The sequence below is a fragment of the Solanum lycopersicum genome, chromosome 1 (assembly GCF_036512215.1).
Source record: "Solanum lycopersicum chromosome 1, SLM_r2.1".
Lineage (NCBI taxonomy): Eukaryota > Viridiplantae > Streptophyta > Magnoliopsida > Solanales > Solanaceae > Solanum > Solanum lycopersicum.
Genome location: NC_090800.1, coordinates 84,578,651 through 84,602,043, shown reverse-complemented (window position 1 = coordinate 84,602,043; position 23,393 = coordinate 84,578,651). Strand labels below are relative to the sequence as shown.

Below are 23,393 nucleotides of genomic sequence, written 5' to 3'. Positions count from 1 at the left end.
CAAGACTTTGCATCTTCCTCTCTGATTTTCATTATATTCTTGTTTTTGAATGCTATTTTTTGGTGACTAAGATAATTCATTGATTATATTACCATGAGGTGCTGGAAATTTATGTACAAGTAGAACAAGGATATATTTGCTTCACTTTTTAAACAAAGGGTATATCTGCTCTAAGTAGTACATTTGAGATATATATATGACGATACTTCACAACTTATTTGAAACTGTAGAACTCGAAATCTAAACAGTGCTTCTTCTTTTATCTCAGAGTATAGCTCTGAGAGTGGACTCCTATTTTCATAATTGTTACAAATATTTCTTTCAAATTAAAGATCACTTGCCACAAGTACTTTAATTAATTACTTCTCATAAATTCCTTTACAACAAGGGTCAATTCCTTCAACTTCATGCCATCAAAATACTCACAACCATGAAATCCTCCTTCACTAAAACAATCCACAACTTGCACACCTTTTGCCTTCAACATCTTTGAAAACTCAATCTGTCGATCGACCAAAGGATCACCATCACAGTCAATGATCAGAATCTTCCAACCTTGTATTTTCACTTGATCAAACAAATTTTCATTTGATCGAATCTCCACCATCGGATTACAATATGGATGATCGCGATCGCTACCAATAGGCAACCCTAGCTCCCACATAATATCACTCACATTAAGGGGCAGCATCTTATCGTGAGCTAATCTTAATTCCGATTTTGTCCTCTCATTTCCACCAAAAAGACTATGATATAAAATTAACCCTTTGATTTCTAAAGGCTTAAGATTTTCACCAACTCCAGCTACACGTAGTCCTACGTTGTACGCTATGTTGCCACCAGAACTAGTGCCCAATAGAAAACACTTTGAAAAATCAGCATATTTTTTCAACAGCTCGTTAGGGGTATTTTTGATCCAATATAACGATTCCACACAATCATCATACGCTGCTGGGAGTCGATTTTCGGGGGCGTATCGGTAATCAACCGATACAATTATTGCTGGAATTTCAACCGCAAGTGTTGCACAAAATTTTTGTAAAATCGGTGTGTTTACAGTAATTGCCATTACAAATCCTCCACCATGAAAATATACTACAAGAGGTAGTTTATTTTCCGAGTTGAGTACTTCACGAGGGATGATAATACGAGCCCACGTGTCTTTCACAGGGTTAATGACAAGATCTTTTATAAAGACAGAGGGATCATGATCAGGAATAGTAGTAAAAAATGGACGAGGTGGGATTTGGAAACGTGTGATAGAGCCATCAGTGTTGAAAATAATTCCCAAGTATCCATAAGGATCAACATTTGGATCAGACATGCCAATAATTTAATTGAATGAACATGGGAAAAATAATGCCTTGAGGTTTTTATTGTAATAGTTTTATACAGACTACTGTAACCAATTTGCTCTTATTTTTCCTTTTAAAAAAATATTCAAGAATCATTTTACGATTTTAAAACATTGACCATTATAGAAATAAATAAAAAAAATCCAAATTCTTATCTTATTGCACGATTTGTGGAGATTTCAACTTTAAAAGAAAAAGACAGTTTCCTAATTTCGACCAGAAAGTTTACTTTATTTAACAAGTTATGATATGTCAAAGAAAATGACAATTCAAAATTAATATTTCAGATCCTTTGCATTCTATATAACTATATATGTGTGTACAGAAGTAGTATATATAATTGACCCAACAATAGAATGCAATGTTTACCTATATCATATATAAGCGTTTGGGTGATAATTATTTTCTATATTTTTATCAAAAATCATTAAATAAGTTATTTTTAGGAAATTAGTTCTAATGGCAAATATATTTCTTCATAATTCCTATATATAGACTTTATCCGGACTATTTTATTTACGGAAAATGGTCAGTATTAAACGATTCGAAAAAATTAAAATATATGTTCATTTATTTATTTAATTAAAAATATCCTCAATTCATCTTTTTGGCCTACTTTTATCATATTTTTTATTTACATTCTCTTTATGAAATTATGTGTTTTAATTCTTATATTTCTTACTTCATATTTTAAATGATTTTATAATCTCTCTTCGATAAAACGAGTTAATGTAAATAATCACAATATTAAAATAAATATTATGTTTGTGCTCTTAACTTGAATTTTGTAATGCTCATTAATCAATTTATTTATTACTCTTAAAAAGATCAACAATACTTAGCAACTTATTCGGAGCTCTAAAACTCAAAACCTAAATAATTCCTCTTCTTTTTCTCCTATTAAAGCTCTTATAGTCATAATTAGTACAAATATAGATCACTTGCCTCAACTGCTTCAATTAAGCTCTTACAAACTCGTTCACAATAAGTGCCATGTCATTTAACTTCACGTCATCAAAAAACTCGCATCCATGAAACCCTCCTTCACTAAAACTATCCACAACTTGCACCCCCTTTTCCTTCAACATCTTCGTGACCTCAATCTGTCGATCAATCAAAGGATCGCCATCACAGTCAATCACCAGAACCCTCCAACCTAGTATTTTCATTTGATCAAATAAGTTTTCATTTGACCGAATCTCCACCATCGGATTACAATACGGATGATCGCGATCGCTACCTATAGGCAACCCTAGCTCCCACATAATGTCACACACATTAAGAGGCAATATCTTATCACGAACTAATCTTAATTCCGATTTCGTCCTTTCATTCCCACCAAAAAATGCATGATGTAAAATCAACCCTTTGATTTCTAAAGGCTTAAGGCATTCACTAACTTCAGCTACACGTAGCCCTACGTTATAGGCTATGTTGCCACCAGCACTAGTGCCCAATAGAAAGCATTTGGACAAATCAGCGTGTTTTTTCAACAGCTCGTTAGGGGTATTTTTGATCCAATATAACGATTCCACGCAATCATCGTAAGCTGCCGGGAGTCGATTTTCCGGAGCGTATCGATAATCGACTGATACAATTATCGCTGGAATTTCGACTGCGAGTGTTGTGTAAAACTTTTGTAAGATTGGTGTGTCTACAGTAACTGCCATTACGAATCCTCCACCGTGAAAATATACTACAAGAGGGAGTTTAATTTCCGAGTTTAGTACTTCACGAGGGGTGACTATACGAGCCCACATGTCTTTAGTGGAATTGATGACAAAATCTTTTATAAAGACGGAGAAATCATTATCAGGAATAGTACTGAAAAATGAACGAGGAATTTGTGGACGTGTGATAGAGTCGTCACTGTTACGAACAATGCCCAAACATCCATAAGGGTCGACATTTGGATCAATTGACATGACAATTTGATCAGACATGGCAGTTAAATCTGGAAACTAACAAACTATAGTATTGGAGGTATGAATATTAGTGGTGTTTAATATTGAGATTTTTATAGCTTCATAGAGTCTTTTAAAAATAAACATTTTTTCTGCATAGAACATTCCACAAATAGCTAGTGAACATCGTACAGCCACGTAGCCTCCTGCGTAAGTAATATCCACTCCTTAGATTTTTCTCATATCAGCCCACACCAAAATATTTTTTGCGGTAATTAATTAATGATAAAAATTTAATTATTATTGAATATATATTTTAATGATATGTTTTATTAATATTAAATCTAATGACAATCAATTAACGGATATTAAATTTAATGTCAATCAATTAATATCAATAAAATTTTTAACATTCTTTATTAATGTATATATTTACTATCATTAAACTATAGTTTGAAGTGTGACATGTAAATTGAGTAAAGCAAAAACACTGATATTATGAATTTCCATTCATGAATAACTTTGTTTTTGTTTGTGAACGAATGTCTAATGATAAACATGATATAAAAAAGTCAAAAATTAAAATTTGAAACGTCATACATTAAAGAAATTTCAATCTTAAAAAATGTCTTATACGTCTTCTCTCGATCCTGAAGAATTAGGTCGTAGCTTCTAGTTTTCTTCCTTTAAATAGTGAAGGTTGCTATTCCTCAAAATTGACCATCTAGAAAGAAATTCTAATCCATTTAATTGCACAAATGGAGATTTCAAAGAAAAGGACAATTACCTCATTTAACTGAAACTAACCATGAGAACTTGCATAAATTAAAAGGAAATTAATCCTTCAACTAGAAAATACGCTTCCAGTGGGTTCTAAGTGTATAAAAATTGTTTTTAATTAAAAATTAATAAAAAAATAAATAAATTAAATTCGTATTATATCAACAAAAATGTCTTTAAAAAGTTACATGATTATTGATGATGATAATAGGCAAATAGTGGTGTTGGTGTTGGTTGATAGTGCTTGTGGGCATTAGTTAGTGGTAACGGTGGTGGTTGACATGGTCAACAATGATAGTTGGTGGTGGATGATATGATTAGCGATATATGGTGATGACTGATGGTGGCGATTTTCAATAGTGATCGATGATAATTATCCAACGTCATCTGGTTCACAAAGCTAAGTGAAAAAAGAAGAAGAAATAACTCAATATACTAAAGTCTAAACCATGAAGAAATTGATATGATAAACACAAACTCTTTTCTCATTCATATGCAATCACAAATACACAAGTAAACTGTACTATTACATTAGCAATAACATATTTCAGTGCTTTTATTCAAACAGAAAACAACACCACACTCACAAAGAAGAAAGAGAAGATATATATGATATGTTTGATTATCATTGCAGCAGAAACCATCCATCAAAGTCAAGCTAATGTGAAATTTCTGAACATCTTGGCACTTCTCTCTATGGAACAAATGCACCATTGTACTTTTTCACAGCTTCCTTGCTATCAATTGTTCCTGAGAACTTCATCTGAGCTGGTGACACTGGTTTTAAGTGAGCATACTTTTTCCTGGCCTCACTGCTATTAAGGGTTTGTTTTGGTTCCTCTGTATTTTCATATGGAGATGTAAAGGACACATTGCGCTGGATTTGGTCGGGGTAATGGTCTTCCATTTGTGGACTGTAGCGTTCCTTTTGTGGAGAAGAAGGGGTAAATGAGGGGTGGAAACCTTGAGTTTCATGATCAGGGTAGCTTTGTTTCATATCAGGTGTTGAGTGTGATGTTGGAGGGTGTGGTTGTTGCTTAGAAGGAGAGGAAAACAGAGATGTCCAACCTTTTTTCTTCTTTGGGTGACTTTCGTTGTTTTGAGAGGTCGGATTTTCAGTTGATTGTTGTGTAGAAACAGGGGAAAACATAGGGTTTGTATCGTGTGTTCTTTCTGGGTAGCTTTCTTTCCTTTGAGGTGTTGGGTTTGAAGTTGGTGAATGTGATTGTGGTTTATAACCAGTGGAAAACAAAGGCTTCACGCTGTGTTCTTTTTCAGGATAGCTTTCTTCCCTTTGAGGTGTTGGGTTTGAAGTTGGTGAATGTGATTGTGGTTTATAACCAGTGGAAAACAAAGGCTTCACGCTGTGTTCTTTTTCAGGATAGCTTTCTTTCCTTTGAGGTGTTGGGTTTGAAGTTGGTGAATGTGATTGTGGTTTATAACCAGTGGAAAACCAAGGCTTTACGCCGTGTTCTGTTTCAGGATAGCTTTCTTTCCTTTGAGGTGTTGGGTTTGAAGTTGGTGAATGAAATTGTGGTTTATAACCAGAGGAAAACGAAGGCTTTACGCCATGTTCTGTTTCAGGATAGTTCTCTTTCCTTTGAGGTATCGGGTTTGAAGTTGGTGAATGTGATTGTTGTGTATAGCCAGGGGTAAACAGAGGCTTTGTGCCGTGTGCTGTTTCAGGGTAGTTCTCTTTCCTTTGAGGTATCGGGTTTGAAGTTGGTGAATGCGATTGTTGCGTGTAGCCAGGGGAAAACAGAGGCCTTGGTCCCTGATTTGTTTCAGGGTAGTTTGAAGTTGGTGAGTATGGTTGTTTTGTATAAACAGGGTAAGACAGAGGCTTCGTTCCTTTTGTTGGTTCAGGGTAACTTTCTTTCCTTTCGGTTATCGGATTTGACGTTGGATAATAGGATGATTGGGTTGAAACAGGTGAAGCCAGAGGCTTTTCACCTTGAGTTCTCTCAGGGTAACTTTCTTTTATATGTGGAGTTGAGTAAGATGCTGGAAAATGTGATTTTGGTGCATAAGTAGGAGGAGCCAAAGGTTTACTACCTACCCCAAGGATCTTGCCTATATCATTTGTGGCCTGGCTAAGTGGAGCACTAGTTATCTTGTAACCTCCATTGAATTTTGGCTTGCCATAATCATCATGATCTCTCCTGCCATCCCAATCGTCATCAGTTAACCTTGATCTTGGTGGTGAATCCCATGTGTTGTTGACCCCATAGTCCTTCACATGGCCAGCCTTGGGAGAACCCATGGAGTGGCCATAACCATCATTCTTGTACTTATACGGACTTGATCCTCGACTACCTTGAAGGTGAAACCCTTCAAATTTATTACGAAGAGGGCTGCCACTAAAATCGTGATGCTCCCTATACTTTGGAGAGTCATGATCTTCACTTGTCCAACTAGGCCTTACAGTGATCAACTTTGGAGGGCTCAAAAGAGTGGAATGAGTTGGTCGACTAGCTTCATTATGAACTTTATGGAAGAAGTCACTGACTTTCCTTGGACTATCATCGTCCCATTCTTCATGCACATCGTACTCATCTACATGACCATTCAGGGGTATTCCATAACTACGACGAACTTCAACAACTCTTTGAGCTCTCACCATGAAGCCCCCAACACTATGTCCAACAATCACAGGGCGACAAACATGATCAGGGTAGTCACTATAGCTGTTAAAACTTCCACCCTTGCTAAAACTAGCCATAACTATTATTTAGAATATAACTGGTTCTTTATGTTTTTTTCCCTTGCTTACTTCAGAGCAAGTTAAGTCTCAACATATATATATAGAAAACTAGTGTCTTACTGCATGTGTCCATTTTTCTTTTCTTTATTCTGTTTCTACTGTTTTTGTCTTTTGATTCTCTTAGCATGGTGCTTAGTGTGGAAGAACCACATTCTCTATACACTTATCCTTGATATGAGGTTTTCATTTCCTATTGGTGTATCTTCATGAGAGGACTTAAAAGGGCCAAGCAGGACAAGGGGAACAATAGATTTTTGTGAGAATAGTTTAGGGTATAAGAGATAAATGTGAATATTTCACTCTTCAAGTAAAGCATAAAGATTGGAATTTAAGCCTCCAAGAATAAAAACCAGCTATTAGATAAGGATACTTACAATTGGAATGGAATCTCTTACTTTTACTTGAAGTGAAACTCAATAAAATCTTTTGTTTTTTCAACTCCGTGTCAAGTCAAACCTACATTGTATAGATTTAAACAGTAGAATCTGGTGCAAACATATCCGGATGAGCTAGACAATGAATCATACAACTTGTCATAACCAACACTGAAGTTCGGAATCCGAATAGTATGCTTTCTATGGATGGTATATATCCTCTTGCTACTATTGATAATTTGACTTTAACAATCTCAAAGAGTTTTGATCACTTCACGTACATCTAACACGACCAGATTCATGTCCCTTGGTTGAAACTGGTCAATTTATTATGTAATTTTTTGTAGTAGATCAGCTGCATTTGACGCACATGTCAATTGAGAAAAAGTAATTGCAGTAGAGCTTTTAGACTGGAGCCTATGGCACAAGGCATGTGTTTTCATATACTAAAAAATTGTTCTGCTTGATCAAGTAGTACTGAAACTGATGCAAGTTATGACAAAGATTGATATTTGCCTTAGTTATTGGTGGAAGGAAAGCTTGCTCATATTGGAACATAAATATTTTTTTAAAAAAATTACAACATAGAATTAAACAATGGGTAAGAGCCTTTACCCAAAAAAAAAAATAATCGGACTTCTAACTGGTCATCTAAAAATCAAATGTTGGGACATCACCAGAAGTGGCAGAAAATGCTCTATACATGGTTCGATCGATGAAGTTCCGGTAAGGATCCTCCTCTCTTTTCTTAAGCAAATAATTCATGTTATTTTGAACTTCAGATTTTACCTGCAAGTATAATTCTCTTGCTTTTTCTCTATCTTTCACCAGGTCTTGCCTTCCCTTTGTATGAATTGGTTTCCCAAAAAAGAAGTAAAAACGACCGGGTATCTTAGGTAAAAGGCCAGGGATATACAACATTTGGTTGGCAATCTCCCCGTCCATGTCCGCCCTATAGAAAAATTTAATGGGATGGTTAAAGGGTGTAAAAATAAATGGTTAAGAATGAAAGAAGCAAGTGAGCTTGGAGCAAATATTAGGAATGAGACAAAAACAATATATTAGAAGATGACCTGACTGCTAAGCCCCTCCTGGCTGCCTCTTCGTTCTCACTCCTTATCCGATCACCCAATATAGGTATACTTTTTAGGTCGTCATAGTCGAGAACTAACTGCAATCAAAACATATAAGATCAGGCAACAGTTCTGTATATAGAATGCATTCAATATGTTGCTATTTGAATGTCCGTATTTCTGATTTTGGACTATTTCTTAGCGGAATCATGAGCTTGGCAAGAAAGTCAATGGGTAATTGACCTTAAGCTCAAAGCTGCACCCCCCCCCCCCACCCCACCCCCAAAACCAAACCATTGGATTAATCTCTTGGATTAATAATATCCACCTCCCAAGAAGGATATCTTTTACTATTAATTTTTGAGACTTTAACTCGTTGAACCTAGTTAAGAAATATATCGAATCACATGAATCAGGATGGTGGCTCACTGGCTAGATTGGACTGTCATATTTGTATCCTCAAAAAAAGAAGAAGAAATAAAGGGTCAATGGTGTTAAACAGATGCACAAGTTTCACTGAAAAGAATGCTCAAGCCTTGAAGAGTGTTCAAATTTGTTCATCTCATCAGATGAAAGTATCAACAGCTTATAATAGGAACAAAATGCAAAAAGTAAAATATAACCCCTCCGTCTGAATTTGTTTGTCTTACTTTCCATTTTAGTCTGCTTAAAAAGAATGTCTTTTTCCTTTTTCGATAGCTCTTTAATTCTTACTTCCACGTGACATGTTTAAGATCACAAGATTGAAGGACATTTTGAAATTCTACATATCTTTAGTTTAAAACCACAAGATTCAAAAATTTGCTTTACTTACTTAAACTATGTGCAGAGTTAAAACCAAGCAAACAAATTGAAACACAGAGTAACTAGTTTTCTGATTTCCGATGGTTGAGATAGAAATTGTCATTGACTTGTTGCACAAAAGAAAGATAGAAGTACAAGAATCCCCCTTTGGCAGGAAATGGTGAGAAAAGGGAAGAAGCAACTCCTCAGTATAATCCATTTTTAGTTGAACCAGTTTCTACATACGTGTCAAAGGAGAATAAGTGAAGACTTCCTGCTTGTTCCTCTTTTTTTTTAATTTCTATGAGTTAAGTTTCTCCTACAAAGTTAATTCCTCCAAACATGCAAAATACCCGAGAGACGAGAAAACCTCTTTGCAGCTTCCAAACATGAAAGGAAACAAGCTAACAAGCTTTTTGGGGACGTAATATCGAGGAACCAAAAGAGCATCATTACTACTTCTAATGTTGCAAAGGAAAAAATATGTAGGACTAACAAACCTGTGCTATATCATCTTCTCCTACAACCCCAAATGGCACAATTGTCGCACCAAATTTTGCAGCCATTCTGATGAATTCTGGTTGGTCAGGCCATATCACCTTGTACTCTTCTCCCTACAACAAATAGAAAACCATCAACATAAGGAAATAACCTAAAGAAGGGAAAACTCTAACTTGAAAATGAGGTTATTGTTATTTTTCTTTCATTGTAATGAGGTACACTGAGTGACAGCCAGTCACCAGTTTTTCTCTTCAAGATAGCTTTGTGAATAGCAGTTAAAAAACAGCACAGAAAGCTAATAAGAGATGAAAATCAGAACCAAACATGTCCAGAATATAATCACTTTGTTATTGGGAGCTAAGTTGCGCGGACTCCTCGCTTTGATGCCGCACCCGTGTCAGATTCTCCAAAAATACACTACTTTTGGAGAATCCAACACGCACCCGTTGACATTTTTGAAGAGTCCGAGCAACATAGATTGGGAGTACCTGGTCAGCTCTGTCGAAATTCAAGAATATAAGGTGCTTGTTGTGTTATGTTAGAAGTGAAGTATTGACGGTTAAAATAACATAGTATAGAGTTACATTTCAGGATTAAATTCGTAACTACGATATTATCCACATTGAACAAATGTTATGTGCATTCTGGTTGACACATAAAGTGTGTTATGCATTCATCATATCGCCAGTTCAATACATCTTTCTCTTTTCTTATTTTCTACATGGTAGCAGAGCCAACACAAGTGTTGGGAATTCGAGCTTCAACGACACCTCTCATCAAAAAAGTTTCATGTGCTTGGTCCATGAAAAAGAGTTGACCAGCATGTTAAAGACATAATTAAATAAATATATGTGACTCCACTGTAATAATTTTTAACTTTTAAATGAGGACGTTCTCGTAATTCAACACTTCCATTGAATTAGGGTGACAATATCTACGATTACGTTGCTTTCAATAGTAAATTCTCGATTTTTCCTTACAAGTTCATTTACAAAAAGAAAGAAAAAAATAAAATTTAAAATTAACATCTCAATCCAATAAATTGGAGAAAACCTTGGGTCTACAAGACTCAAGAAGGGCATGGATTCTCTAAGGCATCTAAAAACCATTTACAGCTGAAATGCTGATAATGGCACGGATAGTATGGATTACATGAAACCTTTACTCATTTAACAACAAAATGACATTGCTTTGTTATCTTTGCATTGCAAGATGTCGTCATCAAATTCAAAAGAAAAATGAAGTTGTCCAACTATTCGTTAAAATCCTTTATAACAGAAGAAAATGCATCTTCAAGCAGAAAATTCCAGTATTAAGTACCAGTAATTTTAGCAAAAAGGTAAGGAACTGGAATTGACAATGATTTTAAAGCGATAGCAATTTTATTATACTTCTAGGTGAATGCATGAATAAGGATTGTACGAAGATTCCATTTTGAGAAATATAGAAGATGGAATTAACCAAGGAGAAGATTATAACACACCTTACGATGTAAGGCCTCACGGGCACCACCAGGATACAACAGAACATGTGACTTTGTTGCAAGCAACTTAAAAAAGTTGCTGGCAGTGACAGGTGTAGCTCCATATAGTTTCAGCATATCAATGAATGAGCTTGCATCAGGTCGACTCTCAACCAGCTGAGTAAACAACGATGGATGTGCTATTCCACGAAGTAAAATTTTCGTCTGCATCATATATTCTTGAACAAGAGGGACAATTTCTAAACCCATAAGCATGTGATAACCGACCAACAATACAGGGCCTTCACGTGGGACCCCCGCTAGACCTCTAACAATTTTCCCATTTTCCATCGTGGACAGCATAACTGGTCCAGTAATATTGAGATACCAACTGCATTAACATTTTTTTGCATATATTAGCTTCAAGATGCAGGATATTAACAAGCACGCGTTATACATTAAAAGGGAGCTGAAAATATATGAATTTGATTGACGTATTAAAGGAAAAAAGAAACACTAATGCAAAGGTTGTAGCTTCATGACCCAAGACATTCCTAGACAAATTAGTGTGTTCCCCTGCTTGTAATCACCCATTCCTCTAATCACTTCCAAACTTACTTCTAATGCAGCCGGTTACTTGAATTTTTGGTCTAACCAGGAGGGGTTCACAATGAGTCTTTTAATTAGGTTAATGTTAATCTATATTTCAAGTTGACCCACATTTGTAAATTACATTGCTTGGCAAGGTATGTATTTCACCATAGACACAGAAGGAAAAAACAGAACTTGGAATCTAAAGGGAAAGAGAAGAATGAGAAAAAAAGAACTAAAGGGAAAAATAGAAAAAAGTTAAGGGGATAAGCTTATGCTCGATGCCTACTGCAGTCAAGTGTTTGCCTGATTCACCTGATGCTCAAATTACCTATTGTTCTTGATTGCGTTCTTGAACTCTGACTTACTAGGAGGCAGAAAATCTTTGACATAATCACGCCTTTTTGAACGACGATATTTGCTAGTAGCTTTGATGATGGATAGCAGATTAATACCATCTTCCTGCATAGTCAAAATGGCAATCAATCCGTCTGCTATAAAGATCCCGTAACAGAATCCATCAACATAGCATAAGGTCTTATCACAGAAATAAAACCACCAGACTCGCCACAAAACCCAAAAATCCAATAAAGAAATTCCAACAGTCTGCCTTTTGATTAGATTTTCCATTGCTTTCAGATAACTTTAAAATGCTAAAACATAGAAGAGGTGAAAAATAGATTTCATCTATATTTAGCAAAAAGTAGGATTTTCCACTCACCCGCTCATGCTTTGAGGATGTACATTAATTGAAACGTAAAAGAAATAGGTGCCAACTTATCTTAACTCTCACCAGGCATGAATATATAAAATTACTGTAGCTTTATATTTTAGAGAGCCTATCGAAAAAGTATGTCAAGATATATCGAAAAAGTATGTCAAGATATATAAGTTAAGCAACAATAAAGGAAAAACAAAGAAACAAACAGAAGGCGGCCCTTTATAAGATAATCAATAGTTGTGTAAAATGGACTATTTTACTTTTAATGCAGACTGAATGTTAAACTTGATAAACTTTTAAACATGCTCAAATACTATTATACCTAGCACTGAACACCACTTGATAGAAAAAAAATCCAAAACGCGCAGACAAACTTGGGCTAACGGAAATCTTTCACACTACCCAATGGTTGACAATTCTCACTATAAAAACTAAGAAGTGCAAGTAGCAAGAGCTGTCATATATTTGAACGTGGGAATAGTTCCATACAAAGTTTAAATAATTGAGCAAACAACTTATTCAGCTCATTATTTTAGAGTAAGCATTCAATCCCCCGGGGATTTTGTCCAGTGGTAAGAGCGGGAAAATGTGATATATGGGCTAGGCTCGTGCATGAGTTCAAACCCTGCAGCAAGCAAAAGCCTAGAATTTAAGTGGAGAAGGGTAGAGAGGTCAGCCCATCATATAGTATCCAATGAGTTTCAAGCTGTGCAACATTGGCCTTCAGGATTTCTTGGTTATCAAAAAATAAAAAAGTTAAAGTAAGAATATAATGGTGTCTCGATATCCATAGGTTACTGCCTACCAGAGAAACAAGAAAAACAATTGAGAATCAGATCGAATTTCAAATTTAGAAATAACAGTATTTAGGCTCTCTACAGCAACCATCCAATTAAATTTACTATATATATGTATATGTATATACCAAGGACAATAACTAATCAAAGAAAGCAGATATTATTTTAGAATTAGAAAAAAACAAGAAGCATTTTAAGATGTCCAAAAGAGAAGCACTCCTCACCTACCAATAAAATAGTATGCCCGTTGTCTTTGAAGTATCGTACTGTGCAGTTTCTTAATGAATTTCCAAGCCTCTGAGCTTCATTCTCACTTGGAAGCATGTTATCCTTGCCACTATACATTGCAATTCAATTCCATCACTTCTTCAAACAAGTATATCCAATAGGCAGAACAAATTCAAGCTCATGCACACATGGAATACAGAGAGAATATGCTACAGAAAATTTTAGCATCATTCTGAAGTTTCCTTCACAAGGAAGAATTATGCTCGTAAAAATATATATCAATTTAGGTTTCATGATATCCTTTTTATCTTCCAGAACACCAACTACGAAAGGTTAAACACATCATGGAATCTAAATTGATATTTATAATGGGAAGAATTGAAGCTTTTTAACTATTATGACCCCTAAAAAATTACTGATGAATGCCTAGTAGAGAGTGTTATTTTCACCTTTAGTTTTGCATGAGGTCTTGACCCAGATACAACCACATCAAATTGACTATTGCAATGTCATAGAGTGATTGATAAAACTACCCATAATAGACTGTACTCATGAACTTCATCTTCAATGTAGTGCAAGACATTTGAAGTAAATGGTTTGGTTCAAATACTACTTCATATGCTCAGTACTGTATGAGATAATCAATGATAAAAAGAAAAGGAAGATAAAAACAAAGAAGAAAAAGTGAAGAAACATAGAGTAATTCTTCAGTTTAATGGACTTGAAGGACCTCTGAGGCATAATTACAAGGTCTAGCATATAAATCTTCAGAATAGAGCAGAAAGCTTTAAGCTAAAAACTCACAATAATATAAAGAGGATAGAGGTCAAACCTAGCAATCACAAGTACTTCAGCATTAACAGCATGGAGACGGGAATTTGAATAAGATGAAGCAGATCTTAGAAGCTTCAACTTCCAGAGAAGAGTTTCCTTCGGTATAATATCAGCTAAACCCTGAAGAAACGGAGGGGATACATTTACTGTAACACGAATCCCTATGCAATTTCAGATCATTTAACTATCATATATAAAGCAAGATTTATTCACACTAAAGACTCAGTACCCCATTTAAGACTTGTTTCCACCACGTGCAGTTAAAACCCCCAACTTATAAATAAAATGAAGCTTACTGTTTTTGGTTGATTAAGTAAAAAGTAATTCCCATACTCCTCTATGTCCAAGAAGACTTTTGTGGTTATCATCAACTTCCCAATATATCTTTAAACAGTGTTACTAAAAATCCATCACTGTATTGATTAAGGTGATGGGTATAAAAAGCGAGTGTTTATTGCTTCACGAGTGAAGCAATATACTTCAAAGAATCATCCATTTGAAAAAAGAGCCACAAAGTGATCAAACAAGGGTTCCTTGAACCTGATATAAAAAGAAAAGACAAGACAAAAAGCAAAGAATGAGAGGAAAAAGCATTGCTTTAATCAATGAGTATTAGTACTGCTCTCCAGTCTCCACATACACTTCAACATTTTACTTATCGTGATTATTGTCTTTTTCTTGATTTTGTTATGTCACTTATTTGAATGCTTCTATTTATCTGTCTTCTTCTATTTCTTCTCCAAAGAACATCATTTCTTCTTCTTCAGCATGCAAGTTGTGTTCTGCTACTTCTAATTTTGGGATTCTCCTTTCTACTCTCTTAGTATAGCTTCTAGAGTACTTAAACATATAAAGAAGTCTGAAAATTAATTCTTTTTACAACTGATCAACTGAAAATTGAAAACCATTTATTCAATGAAAGTTATCTACCTGTGGCCTTGTTCAAACTACTTTTAGTGATGTTTTGATTTGATTTTTTTATCTAACACATTGTCATAACTCTGTATTGGATGCTGAAACCAGAATGATAGTCAGTAGTTTTTTTGTATTTTTGATGAATTGTGTGCCTCATTTTAAAGTTTCGTGTGGTTAACTTCTCACTTTTGCCTTAAAGCCCCATGGATATTTCTACTTTCCTCTTCTTTGATCTCTATTTGAACATTTGGCTTTTGAAAACACTAATCTTTGAATATGTTTATATTATCTAACACAAACAAACAAACAACCTACTCATACACTTTTTGAGTTTACAAAAGAAAATAGTGAAAAAAAGACAGTTTTGGTTTCATATCTTTCCTTACCTACATTAAAATAAAATAATACGAACTCCAATGAATACCTGATTGTATGGTCTTCAACCTAATCACTTACATTTAACAATTTAAAGGTACTCATATGCCAAAGGAAAAAACCCTGTCCTTCCTACCTGCCGTCTTAGAATAAATTTTCAAGGCTTCAAACTCATTCATTACCCCCTCTAACTTCTCTCCTTTTTCCATCTACAGTTTACCTTTACCCACGAGATCTCAAAGTTGAGTCACGTGATTACTGTGACTGTTTCTTTTTTTTTTTAATGAAGTGGAGATTTCATTAAGGCAAGCAAAAGATGCAAAGATACAGAAAGGGAGGGATCTGTCAGCTCAGCAAATACAAAAAAAAAGTCTTATAGAGCTAAGGAGCTGACAAAATCCAGGTAGTGAGCAAATATTTTGCAGGTACTTAGCTGAAATGTTTAGTTCGATGTTACGTGCCATTCACTGTCTTGGACATATATGTTGAGAACCTTTGAGGGTGACTTACAGTCAAGTCGTGAGAAGTTCTGTTACTCAAACAATTGTTTTTATTTGATAGCCAAGCTCTGTCTGAACTATCATTTTGGTTAATCTCATAGTTATTATCCTAGAGAATGAGTGAAGAACTGAAACTAGCACTTAATATATGATGATGCTAAAACCACAGAGTATACTGAGGTCTTTCTGTCGCACTAGAGAAGACTATATCCAGGAATAACCAAAGTAATGCAAGCAGAACTTACATAGAGGTGGGCCAGCAAATCAGTGAGGTTGCCAGCGAGACGTTGAATAATTTGTCCAGGAGGAAGCATTGAATCAATGTTAACCATCGCCATCTTCAGTGGATCACCTGATGCACAAATGACACGTTATTTTGCTGACAATATGAAGAACTTGCAGTTGCAACTGCATTATGGTTCATGAATTTGCAAGGGAAAAGGACTAAACAAAAGGGTTATAAGACATATCCTCTTTGACACAATTTTTGAACAGGAGAAAATCAACAAGAACTAAGATTCAATAACAATTTTTTTTTATATTGACTTGTGGCTACAAATTCACCATTTCTCCTAAAGTTCCCAAACTACTCTGAGGAGTAATCAAGATATTTATGCCTGGTACAAGATTCTAATAGAAAAGAAATCTCTACACTTTGAACACCTGAAATATATTCAGCTACAGAAGAAAATGACAACCATCAACTAACACAGTGAAGATAATAATCATCATATCATATATATCATATCATATCATATATATCATATATCATATATCATATATATTATTATAAGCATGAAGCTCAAAACTTAAAAGTTGAATTACTATTTTATCCTACACTAAATAAAATTATTATAAAAATATTAATTAAATATTCTATCATTAATGAAGAAAATCATCATATTCAATACTACACCATAATGTCCACATACATGGCATATTTAAATTTTAATAAAAATCAATCAAGTATTTAGGCATACAAAGTGGTGAATTTTATAGTCATTTATTTCAGCATTTTCAATACTTTAAAATAACTTTTCATCTTACTAAATTAATTCAATGTTTGTAAGGTCTTTTCAACTTCCAACTATAGTTATAGAATTTTATAAATAGTCACTTTAGTGAAGCATGGTAAATTCATTGAAATTTTCCTCTGCAGTTTCAATACCACATGTCCTCTTCTTCTTTTTCATTATTTATCTTTAATGTGTCAATTAAAGGGTTCCATACAAGGGCCAGTAGATATAGTTAAAAATGTTATTGGCATGAATAAATGAAAAGTGTGTGTCTGTTTGTTCAAGATTTAAGCTGATACCTCTTTTTTTTACTATTGTTTTTATTTAGTTAGTTACGTTTGAGTATTATTCTATTAAGATGTTTGATGTTTCTGATTTGAAGAAGATTTGGAAGTTGTGTTAATTGCAAGAATGTTATGACTTCGCTAATTTCTTTCATTTTATCTAATAATAATATTTCAATACTCGCGTGAAGTAGGAATCAAAATAAATATGTTGATTTCAGTTCATTTGTGAAATTGTTTTTTAAATAACCTTCATGAGTTATAATTATTATATCACTCTCTAATTAGTTCGAGAGAAGAGTATTATGAAGGATCTAATTTCATGTAGCAGTGATAGTTTTATCCATATTGGATCTTAAAATTGTTGAGTCTAAGTCTTTATCTTTATCTTGTCTATGCCAAAAAAGAACATTATGAAACTTGAATTTTAATTATCAAAAAGTAGAAAAATAAAGAGTTACAAGATTTAGGAGCTTAGTAAATTGCAATCTTTTAGTCTTTCAATAATTTCAATAATACCGGCTTCTTATGAACCATTCACATAAAAAAGAAAAAGAAAACATAATTAACAATTAATTAAGTAAACTAAGAATATAATATTACATCATCGTGTGTATATATGTTAGGAAAAAGTTAGATTACAATTCTATTCCTACATTAAATTTCAATGTTATAAATTATTTAATAAACTAAATATTGAATAGTAAATCATCATATTAGTACATGAATTAACCATTTATGCACTTTTAGTCAATTTTATAATTAAGGATTTGCATTTTTTTTATTAGGATGATATATGAACTTTCAATTGTAAAAACAATGATTTTTTTAGTAAATACCAATAAATTTGAAGTGGAGAAAATATGTCATTTACAAAAAAAAATTTATATAAAATATTTGGGATAAACGTGCAACGCACGTTTCTGAAACTAGTATTATTATAAGTGGGAAGCTCAAATATTCAAAGTTGAATTACCATTTTGACCTTTCACTAAATAAAAAAAAATTAATTAATTTATTAAATACTAATATTTTAGTTACATAATGATGAAATATGAAGTTCAACAACTTCACTTTAATAATAAATGACTCTTCCAATTCAGTGACTCTTTGAATTTTGAAAATAAAATAAATTTTATGTATTATGATTCACTGTGCTCTATTAGTTTGGTAGGTGAAAAGACAACTAAATATCAGTAAATTGTTTCTGATATCATCATATTCATGTATTTTCCATCATCTACTGGTCTCTTTTCTTCTTCCTAGATAATGATATAGATACATATCGTCAAAAACTAACCAAAGAAAATAACAGATAGCTTCATTATGAAATTAAAGGGAGAAGTTTTCTTACAATATAGTTCAAGTGTTAAGTTTAGAAGTATACGATATGACATATATATTTCTTTAGATCTTTTTTATGTTAGCTTATGATTTAAGTTTTTCTTTTTCATTTTGGAGTTGAAGTATGATTGTCCAAAATAAACTTAGTATGCAACTCATCTTTTATATAATTATGTATCATTTGACATTGTTCTGAAATTTATTTCATCGATTTTTTGAAGTTAAGGTATGGTTCTACAAAATAAATTTGGTATGCAAAAATTATTGTATATTGTCTTTTCCTTCTATGTTTATTTTTTATATTTTCTCTCTATCATTCTTCTTTAATTTAATTTTCTATGAAAAGATTATATTATCATAACATATTTTTGAGATTGTTGCATTTTTGTACTAATCATTACACACAGGACTTCATAAAATTTTAATCATTCTAACAAATTTATTAAAAAAAAGATGGAATACGTGTGCTTGGCACGTCTCCAGAAACTAGTTACAAAAAGAAGAGCAAAAAACAGGGATCTTATTAAGGTCAGAAATCAAAGAAACAGCTCAATAAATGCACCAAGATTAAACTTAGTAGACTAGAGATGGATATATTTCAGAAAGAGACGAACTATACCCATAATAAAACTCAGAAGATAAGGGACTGTAACATGAAATTCATCAGGCAGAGACTCCAGAAGAGGAAGCAAAGGTTGGAGTTGTGTCCTGTCAAATGAAGTTGCTGAAAAATGTAGAAACTAAATATTAGATAATGGATCATTAATACAGTGGCATACCAGAAAGAGTTACAATAAGGAAAGGCTCTCCTTCTGATAGCTTACCTGGATTAGCTAATATCAGAACAAGGTCAATCTCAGGGTTATGAGCAGCAATGGCAAGAGCCAAGCACCCTCCAAATGAATCTCCAACTAAATAAATTGGCTTGTTTGGAGATGAAGCATGCTTCATCCTCACAGTTCTCCCGACGAATTTCACCAGTTCTATAATTTAAGAAAATAGACTATAACCAAACTTTGTTCTTTTCCAGCTGTGATAAATCTCACATGCAGATGCTCCATAACCAAAACACATTCAGATAAATCAACATATGTCAAAGTAAATATTCTGACATCACAACTGAATTCCAAGCTTTGAAACAGTAACAGCCAAACTCCCAAGTCCCTGAACCCACAAAAACACCATTTTGCTTTCCTCGATCCCCACTCTCCGAAGCAGGAAAATTAGACCTTTAACCATTTTTTCGTGTTTTTAACACTTCGACTGGCAGTTAACCATACGAAGACAACTACAAAGAACCTTCCAACTTGTGCCAAGTCCTTTCCGCCCCACTAAAAAGTCCCAAAAGATAACAGACTGAAAGAAGAAAGAAGTAGAAAACAAAGAAAGTATAAGCGCCAATTTCTTCTCTCCGTAATCTTTATTTCCTAAGCATGTAGAATTTACTTCTTAATTTGATCAGTTAAAAGAGAGAGATGTGAGATAATTGGAGAGACATGCAGAATATCAAATAATGCCCTATATGTTGATTTCTTTCCATCAACCTCAGTGTGTCTTCTTCAAGTAGTTGCCCAAATTCATTCTTTCAAGCTCGCAAATTAAAACACCAATGGATCTTTGTAACAGAAACCTCTTTCGCTCTGTGATAGTATTGTAATGTTTCTAAATTGATACTTATTGCAAGTATAAATATAAATTCACAATAGACAGGTTCTTCGTTGGACCAACCAATATTTGCACAAAGCACTAAATAAAGGGAAGAAATACTATACCATCAAATGGTGTTCGATCATACACAGGAATATGCAAGCACCAAACCTGAAAAACTCTGCAAACAAGCAATTCTTCAGTCAAGAATTTGAACTGAAGTGCTAACGGAAAGGCCAGTGAACTGTTTAACCATAAGTAGCGAGCCCTATTATACGAAATTAAGCATCATAGCCTACAAAATGTTAACAAACTTTTCTACCACGAGTATATATAGTCAGGGTAAGCACAACAAGCAACAACAATAATAACTACTATGCCTCGATCCCGAACAATTGCGGCTATATAATCCTCACATCTCCATTTAACCTCAACTCATGTCGTCATCATACAAAATAAAACTAAAAGTGAATAAGAAGTTAAATATAAACACATATATATAATAGTAAAATTAATATCCTAGTAATAGATATCACTTATACGAATCTTTTACTTCCAGTGTGCCCAATCTTTGATAGAAACGACAAGCAGAAGATATAATTACATTCCATGCTTGGATAAGAACACATACTGAAGTCCTAAACATAATAAACTACCGAAGTGTTCCCACTTCGTACTTTCTTTACATGATACAGTGGTAATTTTTTTTTGATGACAAGGGAAACCCGCAGCAGCTACCCCCGCTCCTATGCATAAACTTCTTTACATGATACAGTAGTATTGTAAAGGTGATTTGATTTAATACAATAAATAGTCATCAACTGTACGATTTGACTTGCTACAGTACATAGACATCAACTGTTATAACCAGAAATTTATGAAGCAAATAAATAGAAGTCTATGATGCCATTAATAAAGCCACTACATCTTTACGAAGCACAGGAGCAATATTTTTTCAACTAAATAATCATAGCACTTGGATATCAAGTTCCAAGATTATTTAATCATATGGAGCTCACTACCTCAAAGCCACACTCAACTGACAGCTTTAAATATAAGAAGATTGCATTGTAGGATACAGACCACTAAATTTAAATCAATAATCTTTTATATCTGCTTTGACACAAGAAAGTGAAATGTCTTTTGCAACATTTAAGGTGCAAAAAGATAAGTGGAGAACAAATAATCTAGGCCTAAAGCAATTGTGATTGATGTTGTACAATACTTGATCTTAGCCAAAACAACGAGAAAGGTATTGGCATTGGTCTCATATTTATTACGTGCGCACAATTTGACGAGGCCAGCTTAAGTTACAGTATCTCATACTAGTGGAATCATGAAGCTAGCTGATTGCTACCTAAGCATCAATAGGAATTATACCAGAACCAGAAAAGTATTATTACACATTATAGAAGAGTGCTTGGACTTACTTCCCAAGAGCCTTCTCATGCAAAACAAGACCCATGCCAGTGCCATCCATTCCTATACATTGGAATTGCATTCTAGTAAGTCATCCAAAAATATTAAGAGAAACCCTCCACACATTTAATAATAAAAATTGTATCCTAGGAACAGCATGCATGACCTTGCTGAAACGTACTGCTACATTGGATTGATCTTTCCTCAAATTTTAGGACTACCAAACTGATATCAATTCCCCTATCTGTACCACTAAACTAATATAAAAACATGTTATAGTGTTATTTTTCTTTTGATTTTGAAGATTACCTGGCAGAAAAAGGAGGAGAGGAGAGTCTTCCAAAGGAGGGCCAGCTGATATGGGAGTAAACCACCGCGGAGGACCTCCATCAGGCTTAATAATCTCTGATCCTATCTCAAGATAATCCTTAACAGTTTGAGTTCCATATCCATCATCCCAAAGAGTTTCCAACTTGTTTTGAATATCCTCCTTGTTCTTCTCCTTAATAGCTGGAGCCAGATGACTATTTTTCACATCAATTATTGTGCTACTTTTCTCCTTTTCTTCAATGGAGGACACACCATTAACTATAACAGAATCTGAAGACAAAAATGTAGAGTCCCTGTTAGCTAAGCATGCGAACCGAGCTATACAGTGAGGCTTATAGTCCGGACTAAGACCAAAACGAGGGACTGCCCAGAAATTATGCAGAAGAGAAGCCATGGTTTGCAACAAATGGCCACAAACTGCAAAGTTTCAAACTTCTGTAGAAATACTGTAATGTTTTATGAAAACAGCACAAGAAAGCTAGCAGATAAATATCTCATATTTTAAAGACACTTTTTCCACCACTCCCATCAAAGGGAAAGACAAAAACAATAGTTATTGATAGTGAAAGTGAAAGAAACCAGAAACGAATTCCTAATTTTTCCAAAAAAAAAAAGAATCTTGAAATTGCAAAACTCCTTTAATCACATCAAAGAAGCTTAAAGCCACAAACTTTAATCAGATGCGTGGCTAAAATGAGTTCACATACATGTGGAGTTGCTTGAACTACTGAAACCTAACATCCAAAATACAAAATAATTTACAAAATTCTTGACAATTTATCAAGATAAGAAAGCAAATGCGCAGTTCAAAAAGATAAAAAGATTAAAATGAAGGATAGATTGGACACTTACCAAATCAGAAGTACCCATGTGTGGCTTTTTATGGGAGATGCCCATTGCCCATGACCTCCATTATTTAGTATTAATTAGAAAACTAAATTCAGTATAAACTACTACAGCCTTTTCAGTGAAACGGATATCTGCTGTTTAAATTGTTTGATTATGACAGCTTGGTGCCAGATTTTTCTACAATATTACAAGTTGCCTTTTTTTTTCATTTCCTCAGGTTGTTCCTTTATCCCTTTGGTTTTCCACTGGTTTTGAAAAGTCAGGTAAAACCTTTCTAACAGAGGCGGCAAAAAAAAAAAAGTATTTTAATTTGATTTAAAAAAGTATTTATCCGTCATAATTTTTGTTGGTATATTTGACTAATTATTGTAAATCCAAAAGTTTACTATTTTTATCTTATCTTATTTTGTAAGATTCCAGAGTGTATATGTTATTGTTATTTTACAAAAGTTAAAATTTTGATTTCTTTTTAAAGATATTTTATATATTTTGTCTAACCTCACAAGATTCAATTGTTTTTTTACGTTTTAAACTTTGTGTTCATTTA

The 23,393-nt window shown here is 33.8% G+C and overlaps 4 protein-coding genes across 4 annotated transcripts; all 4 read right to left on the bottom strand.

The window, feature by feature from the left end:
- Positions 1-108: 108 nt before the first annotated feature.
- On the bottom strand, positions 109-1,505 carry LOC101258707 (carboxylesterase 1-like). The gene has a single exon (XM_004231203.4). It carries the CDS (start codon positions 1,322-1,324, stop codon positions 356-358), a length of 969 nt encoding a protein of 322 aa, XP_004231251.1. The 5' UTR covers positions 1,325-1,505; the 3' UTR covers positions 109-355.
- A 633-nt stretch (positions 1,506-2,138) lies between these two features.
- LOC101250162 (alpha/beta hydrolase) lies at positions 2,139-3,364 on the bottom strand. The gene is given in 1 exon segment (NM_001365368.1): positions 2,139-3,364. A coding segment is annotated over 1 exon segment (984 nt). The 5' UTR covers positions 3,299-3,364; the 3' UTR covers positions 2,139-2,314.
- Positions 3,365-4,503: 1,139 nt separating this feature from the next.
- Positions 4,504-22,851, bottom strand: LOC101249584 (phytyl ester synthase 1, chloroplastic). The gene is made up of 13 exons (XM_004230093.5): positions 21,977-22,851; positions 21,679-21,730; positions 20,374-20,429; positions 19,426-19,584; positions 19,221-19,325; positions 16,203-16,309; positions 14,166-14,287; positions 13,334-13,442; positions 11,919-12,049; positions 11,018-11,387; positions 9,534-9,647; positions 8,251-8,348; positions 4,504-8,129 (listed from the first exon to the last, which is right to left on the bottom strand). The coding sequence occupies exons 1-13, from the start codon at positions 22,389-22,391 to the stop codon at positions 7,829-7,831; spliced, it is 2,139 nt and encodes a 712-aa protein (XP_004230141.1). The 5' UTR covers positions 22,392-22,851; the 3' UTR covers positions 4,504-7,828.
- LOC138347265 (uncharacterized) lies at positions 4,734-6,761 on the bottom strand. Its single transcript, XM_069295112.1, has one exon. It carries the CDS (start codon positions 6,759-6,761, stop codon positions 4,734-4,736), a length of 2,028 nt encoding a protein of 675 aa, XP_069151213.1.
- Positions 22,852-23,393: the final 542 nt, after the last annotated feature.